The 15,947-nt window shown below is 41.6% G+C and overlaps 1 protein-coding gene and 1 long non-coding RNA gene across 4 annotated transcripts in view; one reads left to right on the top strand and one right to left on the bottom strand.

The window, feature by feature from the left end:
- LOC125804701 (uncharacterized) overlaps positions 1–15,947 on the top strand; it is a 338,968-nt gene that overhangs the window by 184,717 nt on the left and 138,304 nt on the right. The window lies entirely within an intron of this gene.
- LOC103033276 (zinc finger C3H1 domain-containing protein) overlaps positions 1–15,947 on the bottom strand; it is a 50,135-nt gene that overhangs the window by 9,150 nt on the left and 25,038 nt on the right. For all 3 annotated transcript variants that reach the window (XM_022685833.2, XM_022685835.2, XM_022685834.2), the window contains exons 12-20: positions 13,154–13,272; positions 12,812–12,928; positions 12,363–12,537; positions 6,771–6,908; positions 3,547–4,077; positions 2,292–2,401; positions 2,060–2,191; positions 233–354; positions 38–139 (exon numbers count right to left, since the gene is read on the bottom strand). In XM_022685833.2, coding sequence (XP_022541554.2) covers positions 38–139; positions 233–354; positions 2,060–2,191; positions 2,292–2,401; positions 3,547–4,077; positions 6,771–6,908; positions 12,363–12,537; positions 12,812–12,928; positions 13,154–13,272 — 1,546 coding nt within the window. The remainder of the gene's footprint in view (positions 1–37; positions 140–232; positions 355–2,059; positions 2,192–2,291; positions 2,402–3,546; positions 4,078–6,770; positions 6,909–12,362; positions 12,538–12,811; positions 12,929–13,153; positions 13,273–15,947) is intronic.

The following is a 15,947-nucleotide window of genomic DNA, read 5'->3' as shown; positions in this document are numbered from 1 at the left end:
TGAGTGTACTGTTTGTATGAAGAAGTCGGTCTCTCACCGTGCCGTAAACTCTCATTAACCTTGCTGACAAGAAGAACTGCCTTCTGGTCCATTACCATCCGATCCTTATTTGCACCAAACAGCTTTTTAATGTACTTTTCTGTTGAAAACACAAATCAGAGCCATCAGTCAGAATTAAACCTCTCAGTCAGGGAAATGTGCTGAAGCAAGCAGCAAGAGGAAGAGGTGGCACCTGTAGCTCGGCTTATTTCATTAGTGGAACTCTCTTCAGTACAGCCAATCAGAGGTAGACTGTAGGACAAAATATCCTGAAACAGCTGGTTTCCGTTTAAAGTGCAGTTCCTCATGTGCTGCCTGAAAGACAGACAGACAGACAGACAGACAGAGTAAATAAATCAGGGTTAATACACTTTTTCACCAATAAATGTCCATGACTTTTCCATGACTTCGCAGCATATTTTCATGACCACACAATCTTTAAAATATCATTGCAGACAAAGAATAAAACCAAAAATACACGTCAAAACTGATTATAGTAGGCCTATATCTTACTTAAAAAAAATATATAAAAAATATATATATTTTTTGAAGCTATGCTGACAATCTTCAATAATAAAATGTGTCAAACCCTGAGAGCTGATTTCATAGCTGCTAAGCATTTCTAATGTTTAAGCTAGTGGTTCATACTTTCATCAAAGAACATGAATCTTTAGTTTAAAACTTTGAATCAGTTTTTAATTAATGTAATTTGGCAGATATCTGGCTGTCGGGGGACATGTTGGCTGGGATTTCTAAACCTGCTTCCCAAAGAAAGAGAGAAAGAGATTAACACTAAAATAAAAAAAACACAAATTAGTAACTTAAAAGAGATTCACACACACAGTTAACCCGTCAGACACACCAAGAGAACTGAACAACATACAGTTGTATGCTGAATGCACATTATTCGCTTTGGACAAACGTCTGCCAAATGTAATGTAATACAGTAAAATAATCCATATTAAAGGCAACCAACTACTTTTTATATTTTATAAATACTTATTACTCAACATTAAATATGTTTAATATTTAAATCACTTATCAACTAGTACTTAGAATCAAGCGAAAGAAACTAAATGTGTAGAAAAGAGAAATAACCTGCTTTTAGAACCACTCTAAACTATTAGTAACCAAAACTACACTGTTGTGTCGAGCTCTCAGGCTAATGTTACAGAAACTAAAACAGAGCTAATCCTTTTCCCACACCTTTTCACTTTAATATTTATTTTTTTTAAATGTACAATTATGCTATAATGTGGAGAGATTCAGTAAAGATATTTACGTCTATAAACAGATCTACACTGATTATAACCTCTTTCCAACACATGCACGCACACGCACACAAACACACACCCTCTCCTCTTTCTCACGCTCAGTCCTTCAGGCAGCGACGGGCGCTCGGGTCTCCTCAGTGTGTTTTGAAGCGGTTAAATACGGACACTCCGTCTCACAGTTTAAAGGAACAGTAAGATTTTGGCGCTTTAGCGGCACCACGCTGTTCCCGGGGGGAAATACCGGGGCCGGGGTGAGAGTTCAGCAGCAGCCCGGTGTTTAGTTAGCTAACGCTAGATAGCTCTGTGCTGCTTCACCTGTGCACAATTATCACTTTTCTGTATATTCTGCAGTTCAGGTCCTCGCAACTCTGCCTTTTATTGGTCTGAATGAAGCCAGACAGCATTAAATCAGCATGTTTCTTAATGCAGCTGAAGCTCCGGTCGGAGGAGCACCCGCGCAGCCAGCCAGCTAACACAAAGTGACGTGATAGATTTACCCAAACATTATTTTTTTTTTTTAAACAAAATAGCTTTTCTCATTTGACAAACAAAAACACTAAGATTTGCAGAGCAAATTTCCACGACTTTTCCAAAACTTTCTGGGTATTTTTATTTTTCCAAAACTTATCCAGGCCTGGTAATTGCTATTTTCAAATTCCATAACTTTTTCAGGTTTTTCATGACCGTACGAACCCTGATAAAAGTTACAGTAGCAGAATAGTTGTGTGTGTGGAACCTGTTTGTACCAATGGCAGTCATCATCGTTGCATGTGCCTGTCAGATCAAAGCGGCAGAAGCTCTTTCTGGGTTCGAGGACGTTGCTGTAGGTCAGGGAGCTGAGAGAGATCTTCTCCTTAGTGCGGAAATATGGACTGAACCTGCAGCAGAACCAAAGCCGGCATCACTCCACAGGATTTTGATGCTCAGCTATTTTTTTTTTCTTATGTGGGTTTACAACACATCTGAAGTTCCACTCACCTGTACGACCTGAACACTAAAAGTGGGCTGCGATACTGGCCAAAAGGAACAGGCTTTAGATCCCCTCGAACCTGCTGAGCTGCCAATGGGTCAGAATCCAACTGTATCACCTGCACAATACACACACACACAAACACACAAGCACCTGAAATAATCTGAGATTACAGACTACAGCTGTATTTTTCCATTTACCTTAAATGGACCAGCTGGCATAGTTATTTTCCCACTCACTAAAACTCTTACCCACTCACTAAAAATCACTTGCAATGAAACTTGTATGGTGGAGACTAAAATATGCCTCCTCTGATATACGTGAAGTCCGCCACCATCTCTTTACAAACTGCCCCAGTGCAGCATCAACAGGAAGGCAATTTCCTTAAAGGAAGTGACCGGATGCTTAGCTCTAATAGTTCAGCCAGCATCACAACAGGAGACCATGCCATCTACCCAGTCCAGAGAGAGCATGTGCAACCTTGCCATATTTGTTTTTAAAAAGACTTTACTATTTTTCCAATTGCAAACTCTGTAACATTATGAATAATTTAATACCACAGCATTTCAATTCACGACTTTTATGCGGACACTGTTGTCTGACTGAGCAGCTACTAGACTTTCGTCAAATGCAGCCCGTAGGCAGAAAAAAAATGCCTGACCCGCCCCGAGCCCATTTTAAAGCATCTAATTTAGTAGAGCATTAAACTACAAATCTGAAATGTACCTGCTGTATTTCCTCATCCCAAATCCCCCCGCGAGCATGCAAGGTGCGCAGCGCACCGATTAATTCATGCAATGAGCTTTAAACACGCGGATGATCTGTAATTGGTGAAACATCACAGTGTGATTTGTTAATAGTTAACACTAAAACACAAATTTTCAATTATTTTAGAGAGCAGGTCTTATTTGCCTCACGGAGTAATACTTTCACTTTAATTTCGCCAGAAGAGACTTGAGACTTGATTTGGACTTGTGAGCATCTCTGGCTTCTTATACCGCCATTAACCTGAACGGATGTGTGATGTTAGCGCGAGGTGGAGCTAAGAAAAGGAAAAAAACGAATATCCAAACACCAAAATTAAAAACCGAATACCTACTCAACAAGCCAATATCCGAATACCCGAATATTCGGGTCCAGCCCTAGAAACAACATGACCTGGGATTTGAGAACAGAGCCCCAGCCTGAGCAACAGCTGTACAATTTGAGGTGAAACTGTAAATTAAAATGAGAAGTGGATAGTGGCCTGATCACAATATCTACCTTCTGGTTTGGCTGGATGCTCCCTAGAGCACCCCCGAGTGAGAGCAGCTCATGCTGCAGCAGCTCCGGCACTGTTTTGACCTTCTGGAAGTGCAGATCCTCTATATTAAGTCCCAGCAATAGCAGCTCTGGAGGAGGGGGTTCCACATTGTTTGGGGTGTGCTTGGCCACTGTTGTGGGAGTGGTGGGAGTAGTGGGGGTCTCGGGGTGACTAAGTTTGGGTTTGGTGAAGGAGCCAGACTCCCTGAATGACCGACGGCGGGTGCTTGCTCCAGCTGGCTGAAGTTCCTCCTCCTCGGGGTCAGGGTCTTCGCTGGCTAGCGTTAGCTTGTCCTGCGTGAGGTCATGCAGGCTGGGCTGAGGGATATGGTAGGGGCTCGCGGGGGCCTGTGCCTGCCGCAGAGCCTGAGCCTCCTTCAGCTTCTGGATTTTTAGGGCATACTCACTCTCTAGCTGTTGTAGGCGCTTTTTCTGGGCGATTAGCTCAAGGTAGTGAGCATCAGAACTGTCCACATACCGACGTTTACAGGGCTGAAACAAACAGCACAGATTGGAACAGATGAGCACCAGTAAGACAATGGTTTGAACTAGAATACTGGACAAAAACGATCCAGGACCAGAGCTTGATACCTCTTTATTATTAGGAAGGTGAGATAAGAGTAATTGGGTGGTGAGTGGTGTGGGTGTGTAATTTACTGATATCTGGGAGGAGGCGAGAGGTGTGGGTGTGTAATTTACTGATAGCTGGGAGGAGGCGAGCGGTGTGGGTGTGTAATTTACTGATAGCTGGGAGGAGGCGAGCGGCGTGGGTGTGTAATTTACTGATAGCTGGGAGGAGGCGAGCGGCGTGGGTGTGTAATTTACTGATAGCTGGGAGGAGGCGAGCGGCGTGGGTGTGTAATTTACTGATAGCTGGGAGGAGGCGAGCGGCGTGGGTGTGTAATTTACTGATATCCGGGAGGAGGTGAGCGGCGTGAGTGTGTAATTTACTGATAGCTGGGAGGAGGCGAGAGGTGTGGGTGTGTAATTTACTGATAGCTGGGAGGAGGCGAGAGGTGTGGGTGTGTAATTTACTGATAGCTGGGAGGAGGCGAGTGGTGTGAGTGTGTAATTTACTGATATCTGGGAGGAGGCGAGCGGTGTGGGTGTGTAATTTACTGATATCTGGGAGGAGGCGAGCGGTGTGGGTGTGTAATTTACTGATAGCTGGGAGGAGGCGAGAGGTGTGGGTGTGTAATTTACTGATAGCTGGGAGGAGGCGAGCGGCGTGGGTGTGTAATTTACTGATAGCTGGGAGGAGGTGAGCGGTGTGGGTGTGTAATTTACTGATAGCTGGGAGGAGGGGAGCGGTGTGGGTGTGTAATTTACTGATAGCTGGGAGGAGGCGAGCGGTGTGGGTGTGTAATTTACTGATAGCTGGGAGGAGGCGAGTGGTGTGGGTGTGTAATTTACTGATAGCTGGGAGGAGGCGAGCGGTGTGGGTGTGTAATTTACTGATAGCTGGGAGGAGGCGAGCGGTGTGGGTGTGTAATTTACTGATAGCTGGGAGGAGGTGAGCGGTGTGGGTGTGTAATTTACTGATAGCTGGGAGGAGGCGAGCGGTGTGGGTGTGTAATTTACTGATAGCTGGGAGGAGGCGAGCGGTGTGGGTGTGTAATTTACTGATAGCTGGGAGGAGGCGAGCGGTGTGGGTGTGTAATTTACTGATAGCTGGGAGGAGGCGAGCGGTGTGGGTGTGTAATTTACTGATAGCTGGAGGCGAGGAGGCGAGGAGACGAGTGGTGTGGGTGTGTAATTTACTGATATGTGGGAGGAGGTGAGTGGTGTAGGTGTGTAATTTACTGATAGCTGGGAGGAGGTGAGTGGTGTGGGTGTGTAATTTACTGATAGCTGGGAGGAGGCGAGCGGTGTGGGTGTGTAATTTACTGATAGCTGGGAGGAGGCGAGCGGTGTGGGTGTGAAATTTACTGATAGCTGGGAGGAGGCGAGCGGCGTGGGTGTGTAATTTACTGATAGCTGGGAGGAGGCGAGCGGTGTGAGTGTGTAATTTACTGATAGCTGGGAGGAGGCGAACGGCGTGGGTGTGTAATTTACTGATAGCTGGGAGGAGGCGAGCGGTGTGAGTGTGTAATTTACTGATAGCTGGGAGGAGGCGAGTGGTGTGGGTGTGTAATTTACTGATAGCTGGGAGGAGGCGAGTGGTGTGGGTGTGTAATTTACTGATAGCTGGGAGGAGGCGAGCGGTGTGGGTGTGTAATTTACTGATAGCTGGGAGGAGGTGAGCGGTGTGGGTGTGTAATTTACTGATAGCTGGGAGGAGGCGAGCGGTGTGGGTGTGTAATTTACTGATAGCTGGGAGGAGGCGAGCGGTGTGGGTGTGTAATTTACTGATAGCTGGGAGGAGGCGAGCGGTGTGGGTGTGTAATTTACTGATAGCTGGGAGGAGGCGAGCGGTGTGGGTGTGTAATTTACTGATAGCTGGGAGGAGGCGAGCGGTGTGGGTGTGTAATTTACTGATAGCTGGAGGCGAGGAGGCGAGGAGACGAGTGGTGTGGGTGTGTAATTTACTGATATGTGGGAGGAGGTGAGTGGTGTAGGTGTGTAATTTACTGATAGCTGGGAGGAGGTGAGTGGTGTGGGTGTGTAATTTACTGATAGCTGGGAGGAGGCGAGCGGTGTGGGTGTGTAATTTACTGATAGCTGGGAGGAGGCGAGCGGTGTGGGTGTGTAATTTACTGATAGCTGGGAGGAGGCGAGCGGTGTGGGTGTGAAATTTACTGATAGCTGGGAGGAGGTGAGTGGTGTGGGTGTGTAATTTACTGATAGCTGGGAGGAGGCGAGTGGTGTGGGTGTGTAATTTACTGATAGCTGGGAGGAGGCGAGTGGTGTGGGTGTGTAATTTACTGATAGCTGGGAGGAGGCGAGTGGTGTGGGTGTGTAATTTACTGATAGCTGGGAGGAGGCGAGTGGTGTGGGTGTGTAATTTACTGATAGCTGGGAGGAGGCGAGTGGTGTGGGTGTGTAATTTACTGATAGCTGGGAGGAGGCGAGTGGTGTGGGTGTGTAATTTACTGATAGCTGGGAGGAGGCGAGTGGTGTGGGTGTGTAATTTACTGATAGCTGGGAGGAGGCGAGTGGTGTGGGTGTGTAATGTATTGGTTTAGGGTTGGGGGCTTGTGTAACTGAGCGCTGTGGATGTCATGGGATGTTGCTCTGTAACTCACCTGAAGCTGGGAGGTGGTGCTGGTGTTGTTGCGTTTGTAGCTGCCTCGTGCAACCCCTGCCTGGGCTAACACAACCTCTCTCTCCAGCCGCAGTGCCTGGTGCTGCTTTATTGCTACACGGTGCTGCACACGATGAACCTGTACCCATAAACACATGCACACAAGCATGCAAACATTTAGGACCACATTAAAATTATGGGTGTACATTAGGGATGTCACAAAACAAGAAACTTGCTAGTTGTTATTAATTCCACTGAAATTCTATTTTTCTTAAACACGAATGGGGCCATTGGACAATTCAAAAATGGATTAATATTTCTCTTCAAACAATAAAAACACAACATTATACATAAAATAGAAATACACTAACTAATAAAAAAAAAAATATATTATAAAACAGTGGGGTGTACCTTTCAAGTATTTTAAACAATGTGTTCTGAAACTTACTTAACCTGTTGTGATGCATTAAGTCAACAATCCAGAGCCAACATTAAAACAAAAAAATCAGAAGAGTGCTGATCGTTGACACTGCCAGTTGAAGCACACGTGCAGCGTAGTAAGATCACTGGTTGAGCCGTCTCAGCCGTAGCATAAAATTATTTGCCGTTCTGAATGCTATTCCCAAACAATACCATTACATGCAACTTGGCAGATGACTTTTACTTGAAATCTACTTGTATTTGTATCAATTTGTATTTATTAATATTTCAAAAGAATACAATACTAGTAAACCAACTCACACTCATCCAATACAACATGTAGAGAATGTAGTTAAAATCTAAAACACTAAAAACAAATACTTACAGTAAGAAAAAAAAGATCAGTTCTCTTAAGTTCCCATTCCCCATAAATTGTTATCTGGGCCAAACTAACAATTACTGCCACCATTAGTTAAAAGCAGAGGTGGAAAGTAATGAAATACATTTACTCATGTTACTGTAACTGAGTAGATTTTGAGTATTGAAAATTTGTAAATGTTTAAAGTAGTTTTTAAAATACCGTATTTTTCGGACTATAAGGCGCACCGTATTATAAGACGCACTATCAAAGAACGCCTATTTTCTGCTATTTTTCCATACATAGGGCGCATCGCATTATAAGGCGCGTTAAGTGACACTAGAAAGGGTGCCTATATCAAAGTGAACAGGGGTGGCGCCATGTTTCCCTTCCCCCACCGGGGGTGGTCGCTTGCCGGTGGAGAGTCTCAGTATACAAATCTAGCTATTTCAAAGTCAAACGAGTGCTGGATATTAATCTACACAGATTCCTCTCCTGAAAACTGTTTATTTGGGTGAGTAACGTGCTTCAGTTTATTTACAGTAAGCTTAGATTTCCAGATGTCCACTAAGGCTTGCTGCACCAGCGTTAGCATAGCTATCCGCTAGCACGCTAGCTAGTCACCTAAACTAGTAAAGTTAACCCAAACTTAAACGACAGCGTTACACTGAGTAATCCTGCGTGTTCTGGTAAGACAGTGAGATATTAGCTAGCGATTCGTCCCCCGTAGCTTGTTTTAACACGGTAAACAAGCAGATTACAGGCTGATAAAACTCACCTCTGAGAGAGTTAGCGCTTAGCATCTAGCTAATGCTAGCCAGGCAAAGCAGCACAGACTTACAGGCCGATAACTCACCTCTGAACGGTGAACGCTTAGCGATTAGCATCTAACTCTAATAATACTGCTCCAGCAGTATTAAAAGTGCTAAATTTAGAAAATACTGATCTCTGAACAGTGAAAAGGCTAGCTAGCTAAGCGGTTAGCATCTAGCTAATGCTATTGCTGCTCCAGCCTCGGAGCGGCACGGCTCTGCACGGAGTGTGTGTTTACTGCTCCTTACACCTGACGGGTAAAATTTAGATAATACTGATCTCTGAACAGTGAATAAGCTAGCTAATGCTATTTGCTGCTCCAGCCTCGGAGCTGCACGGCTCTGGACTCTGTATAGCACTGAAACTCTGTATAACGCTGCACGGAGTGTGTGTTTACTGCTCCTTACAACCTGACTGGTAAAATTTAGATAATACTGATCTCTGAACAGTGAATAAGCTAGCTAATGCTATTTGCTGCTCCAGCCTCGGAGCTGCACGGCTCTGGACTCTGTATAGCACTGAAACTCTGTATAACGCTGCACGGAGTGTGTGTTTACTGCTCCTTACAACCTGACGAGTAAAATTTAGATAATACTGATCTCAGTGAATAAGCTAGCTAGCTTAGCGGTTAGCATCTAGCTAATGCTATTGCTGCTCAGCCTCGGAGCTGCACGGCTCTGGACTCTGTATAGCACTGAAACTCTCTATAACGCTGCACGGAGTGTGTGTTTACTGCTCCTTACAACCTGACGAGTAAAATCCATACAAAAGGCGCACCGTATTATAAGACGCACTGTCAATTTTTGTGAAAATTAAAAGTTTTTAAGTGCGCCTTATAGTCCGAAAAATACGGTAAGTAATTTTACTTTTACTCAAGTACATTTTGACACAGACAGACAGACAGACAGACAGACAGATAGATACTAAACATAAACCTGAGAATGTATTGCACTGAAGTTTGTCCAGGAGTGCAAATGTACAGGATGTACAGTAAAATGTCAATAAAGTCCCAGGGTGTAGATGTACCTTCTGTTTTTTGTAAACTATTCAGTACAATAATTCCTTTATTAAAAAATTGTACAACCTAAGCAAATTCTTTGGCAGAATTCTGCCTTGAGGGTTTTCTGAAAAACAATGAAGGTTAATGGAGACAAAAGATGTTTGTTATCCTGTATGTTAATTAATCGACTAACCAGAGGTGTCAAGTAACAAAGTACAAATACTTTATTACCTTACTTAGGTAGAAATTTGTGGCATCTATACTTTAGTGGAGTAACTATTTTTTATACTACATTTTACTTCTACTTTTTTACACAGTTATCAGTACTTTCTACTACTTACATATATATTATTATTTTTTTAAAGAGCCTCGTCACCCATTCATTTCATTCCGGCAACATAAAACAAACAAACAGATAAATCGCGCCATCCGGAAAGCTTGTGGTTGGATAACAAGTATAATCATATACCATTCAGACCCTCTATTGGTTTGTATTTGATGCATGACCTGCACATCACGTCAAACTCCAGAAGTGCGCCAGTGAGCTAATGGTGTTTAAACATTTACCATCTAATTTGAAAAAGCATACTGATGTAAACTAGGGGTGTGACGAGATCTTGTGGCACGCTTGGCTGGGTTTACAGACTACTAATGCACATGCGCAGAATCGACAGTCTTCTCTGAAGAAAGACGTGAATCTCTGCCGGCCAATCAGGTGCCGCGTTAGGCAGAGACAGAGCTGGGGAGGGGTCTGTAACCAGACACTGTCACTGAGCAGATATATAGAATACAGAAACACATTCTTTACTGCAAAATAAGTTATAAAATTAGTAGTTTTTGTTCTTACAAAGTTTCCAGACCTTTGGAGAAAGAAAGGAATATCCCAGGAGCAGATCACTATAATATCTATCCAGTGAAAGAGAGCAGTTTATGATTTTATATGCTGAATGTGAACACCTTGTAGCTAAATAAAGGACTGTAAAAACACCTAAATACACATATAAAAATTTCATTTTAAAATTAAAAATTAGAAAATCTGAAAAGCACCTGTATTTTTTTCTTGTTTTTACCATATTTTAAATAATACATGTTCAATTGTATATAGTATAAGTAAAAGTGTTTTCAGTTAATTTTGTAATATTAATTGATAAAATTAAAATTCTCTGAATAATTTAATATTAGTGTAAAATGCTTTTAAATTTGGATATGTATTTTTCAGGTGGAAATTGGTAAAATTAGGTTTGGAGCTTAAGAGGTTATAAAAAAAGGTTTTGTTGACTATTTTCATGTTTTCTTTACTGCATAACTCGTGAATTCATATGCCATATATTTGATAGCTTTAATATTAATCTGCAACAAATGTAGAAAATAAAATGAGAATGTGTCCAAACTTTTGACTGGTACTTTATTTATTGCTATATGCAATATTTGTAAGTTGACTGTGCAAAGTTACAGTCTGCAGCTGGTTGGTAAAGCATGTAGTAGGAACAGGTATGATGTCTGTCTGTAAGAGATTTTAATAATATCCCTCAGAATCTCTGAAGACCTTTTTTTTTTTTAGCACCGTTTCAGTTCTTATAGTCATCTAGTCATCTAGTTATCGGGGGTAATGCACTATTGGCCCCTGTAGAGCAGCCTAGGCTTCTGTTTATAAGGTCTTTTTTCCCTTTTTATTACTTTTACTTTTATACTTTTATTTAAGTAAAAGGTTTAAGTTGATCCTTCAATGTCTACAGAAGTATTTTTAAACCCCAGTATCTATACTTCTAATTGAGTCATGAATGTGAATAATTGCAAGGGTGTCAAAAGTAAAGTGTATTAACCCCTAAATTAATAGTATATTAAATTCACTGAAAGTTGTATGAAATGCGTCTGTTGGCGCGATGTTAACAGATGATTGAGGCAAATATAACCTAAACACCTTAGCTTATGATCATGGATTACATAGATCCCTTTTAGACATTAAACAACGCTGAACTAAACTGGAGACAAGTGAGTTAGCTGAGCTGTGCCACTTTACCTGCTTAACCTGCATCCACAAACTGAGTTTACCTTTCTGAAAGTCTTGGTGGTGAGAGAAATGCCTCATAATGTTCGCTGTGTTTATGTTCCGCTGATTTTATCACACATAATTTGCTCTCTAACATAGAGTTTTGCTCTCTATGGCAGTGCAGCTAAACTTTTCCCAGCATGTTTATATTGGTTAGCGGGTTGGGCTTGGGGGAACCGGTGTTCTGTCGAGTTATGCTACCCATCAATATGTGCTTCTTTACAGCACTGCACATGCGCTGACCAACATTCTTTTTTGTATTATTTCATGTTTTTAATGATAAGTTTTTATTGGGAACATTAAACAATCTGCTTGAATGTAAAAAAAACATGTAAATAGCAGTTAAAGCATAGCAATGGCAAGTTAAAAATAATAATGAACACCCCTTAGAGTCATGAATGATGGTTCTGCTTAGTTTTGTCTGTTTTATAAAAGAGCTTACATAAAAAAATCTGGAAATTACAAACTACAATGCATGAAAATAAAATCAAAATTGCATTTTGCCTGTGACATTTTTAAGACCTTTGAAAGATGATTTTAAGACATTTTAAAACAAATAAAGGCCTACATTTTTCAGATAAACAAGTTTAAGATGTTAAGGATATGCAGACACCCTGACAGGGGTCCTGAGTGTGATGCTGATTAATAGTGTTTCAAGACAGTATATGCAGATAATCAGATCCAGAAATTTTCTAATGCAGGCCTTTCATGGTTTACTTGACAGCGTTTCGCTGGTATGTGCTTAAAATTGTGAGCTTTTTAAGAGGTAGAAATAAAAAACTGAACTTGGATTATAAGACTGTGCTTTTCTTAAGTTTTTAAACAGCAGCACTGTTACTAAAAATGTAAGCAGAGATCTGCTGGGCTAAAAATCCACACCAATGAAATTAGAATAAGCAAGACTGAAATGCTGTATTTTATATAGAAAATTGTTGCATCATCATAACCCCACCTGTTCCTGCAGTTTTTTCAGCAGCAGCCGGTTGGCACTCACAATCCTCTCAGACGTCAGCAGCTGCTCCTTCAGTCGGGCCACTTTCGCCTCTACCACTTTCAGAGACTCCTTCTTCCTGAGCTCCTGCTGACGGAGGTGCTGCAACAGTGCCTGGTCCTTTGCCAGCTGAGCACTACACACGAACACACCATAATTTATTGCACACTTTCTGTAAATCCTTTAAATTTTATTTCACTTCTCAAATATTACTGTGTTTGTCTGCTATATGATATATTTGTTTGAAATTGTTAACCCGAACAACCACTGATTTATAAAGGAAAATCATCGGGGTGTCCAATCTTACCACAGTACAGAGAGTATTAAGGGTTCTACCACAGTTAAGGCACATAATCGAAAACAGCCCAGAACCCTTTACCCAGAGGTATAACAGGAGTTTGAGGACTGACCGGTGTTTGTTGAGTCGGTCCTCAGCCTCGCTGAGCTGAAGCCCAGCTGTGTCCACATCAGAGCTTACAGGCACCATCAGGGACGGATCTGATCTCACACCCTGCTGCATTTCACGACTACACACACACACACACACACACACACACACACACACACACACACACACACACACACACACACACACACACACACACACACACACACACACACACACACACAGAGACACACACACTCTTAATCAGTCATTTACATTCAAAAACAGATTTACCACATATTCCAACACTGCTAAAAAATCTTGTCATAATAACTGGGAGCTATTGGGGTAAACTGCAGAACCCAACCTGTTAAGCTCCTCTCTCAAAAGGCGATACTCCATCTTTTTAGCTTCAGGTAGCACCTCTGGGGTCCTGAGGGGGTTATTCTCCTTCTCAGATGTTGAAACAGCTCTGGGATTGGCCGCCTGCAAAAAACAACAACAAACCTAATACACTGCTCAAATGTGATTGCAGTGCTGATTCATGTCTGGTTGCTATGATGTTGCTAAGTGGTTGCTAAGCAGTTGCTAGGTGGTTGCTAAGGCATTGGTAAGTGGTTGATAGGGTGTTGCTATGGTATCAATGGTGGTTGCTATGTTGTTGCTAAGTGGTTGCTAAGGTGTTGCTATGGTAAATGTGGTGGTTGCTATGGTGCTGCTAAGTGGTTGCTAAGGTGTTCCTAGGTGCTGACTAGGTAATCCATTTGCATAAATGAGATTAAAATGTGTTAAATTAAATACATTGCTTGGCTATAGATTAGGGGTGGACAATATTATATCGTATAAAATATATCGTGACAGAAATATCATAATATTAAAAATCCATATCGTGATAATAGAGATGTTCTGTCTTCAAAGTAGTCTATTATTTATAGGGGTGTGACGAGATATCGTGCCGCGAGATTAAAATGTGACGATATTTCTCGTCAAGCTTAGACCCGTCTCGCGGGAGGAAAAAAAAAAAAAAAAAAAAAAACAGTTTAATGTGGACTTTTTAAGAGGGATCTGGCAACCCAGTAGCAGCGAGTGTGAGAGCAGCTCTCAGCAGAAGAGGAAAATTCGGGCATTTGTATAGAACAGAGGTCACTAATGGGCGGACCGCGGTCCGGACGCAAACGTTGTCCAATGCGGACCCAAACCGATAAACTACTGAGAAGGATTTAATTGTGCGGCGCAGTAAACTCACAGACCAATCACGTGTGGGGTAAGATCACCAAACGCTCTCTTCAGTCAATCAGATCTGTGCAGACGTGGTAAGGAAAAAAATAAATAAAATAAACACACCGCTCCTCTTGCGGGATCGAACCAGTGTTGTTATGGTCGCGGTCCCGCGGCCGTGAAAACCGTCTTTATAAGGAGAAAGGGAGAACGGGCGGAAACTAGTCAGGCCGAGCGCGACAGAGAGGCGGGATAAATGTTTTTACATCATTCAGTTCAAACAACCGTACAGGATATAGCACTTAATTATTTAATATACTTAAATACCCCTGATATAGAAGATGCTTCTGCTATTTTTAAGTTGTATGTCTGGCTGCATTTTGGCTCCAGTGAAAACAATAAACAGTAACAGAGTGACCAACAAGACACAAACCATATGCAAATACTGTAAGTAAATCCTACACGTGACTGTTTCATAGGCAGGTGTACTAATCCCTTAGCTCTGTACTGTATTAAAAAAAAATGTTCTGTCTCTGTTTGCACTTCAAGCATAGCCTTTTATTTTTTATTTATTTATTTTTTTTTCAGAAATATTTTTATTGATTTTTCAAATATACCCCAAATACATTATGTATGTTATAATTATGTGCAAGTTGTAATACACATACAAAGAAAAACAAACATATACAACGGAAATCAGAAAAACAAACCATAAAAAGCAAAAAAAAAAAAAAAAAACACTAAAGCATCATAGCAAAAAATTATATAGACCTAGTAAGCCTTCAAGTAAACATTGAATCATACACAGCGGCATTTTTTGGGATAGGGTTACACAGAGCTGAAAAAGAAAAAAAAAAGGAAAGGGGGCTGCACAATGGGTGGGGACTTCAGTTATCTGTCCTCTATATGGTCCAGAATTGGTTGCCATATTTTAGCAAAAGACTCTGGTCTATCAGTTTGAGTGTAACGTAGGTGCTCCAAGTGGAGCACATTGGCAAAATCTCTGATCCATGCTTCAAATGATGGTACAGCTTCTGATTTCCACTGTTGTAATATTAATCTATTTGCCTAGAGAACACCAAGAGAGACCGCTTGTTTTTGAAATTTGTTCAGGCCCTGATAAGAGTCTCTGATTCCCAATATAGCTACTAACGGGTCTAGCACACAGATTGTATCAAATGCTGAAGAAAACAAGTCAAAAACAGATGTCCAAAATTGACGAAGTTTAGAGCATGTCCAAAATTGATGAAACAGTGTTCCTTCTTCGGTATTGCACTTGCTGCATATGGGAGAAATCTCAGGGAAAATCTTATGTAATTTGGCCTTTGAGTAGTGGAGTCTGTGAACTATTTTAAACTGTATCAATGTATGTCTCATATTTATTGAGCATCTGTTGATGTTCTTTAGAGCATGTTCCCATTGTTCAGAAGTAATCTCTATACCCAGTTCTTCCATCCATGCTTGTTTAATTGAGTCGGACTGGATGGTAATGTGATTATGTAAGATGTTATAAAAGGCAGAAACGGCTCCTTTCGTATTTGGAGAGATAGTAAGAATCTTTTCCAGAGATGAATGGTGCGGTTTGGTTTCAAACTCAGCTAAATGTGTTCTCATGAAATGCCGAATTTGTAAATACGCAAAAAAAATTGAGGAGGGAAATTTATATTTATTTTGCAGTTGTTGGAATGTAGCAAAACAGTTGTCAATGTAAAGATCTCCAATAGTTTTTAGACCCCTGTTTTTCCATTGCAAGAAGACAGCATCCTTTAGTGCTGCTGGAAATGCGTGGTTGTTACGTATTGGATTATCTAGATACATGTCGGGCGCTTTTAAATGTGTTTTAATTTGTCTCCAAATTTTCAGGGTATTATGGATCATGAAGTTATTGCTGTATAAAGATTTCTGCGTTTGAATCGGACTGTTAAGTAAACTTAGTAGAGAGG

This window comes from Astyanax mexicanus, chromosome 10 (assembly GCF_023375975.1).
Source record: "Astyanax mexicanus isolate ESR-SI-001 chromosome 10, AstMex3_surface, whole genome shotgun sequence".
NCBI lineage: Eukaryota > Metazoa > Chordata > Actinopteri > Characiformes > Acestrorhamphidae > Astyanax > Astyanax mexicanus.
This window is presented reverse-complemented; position numbering and strand designations above follow the sequence as displayed.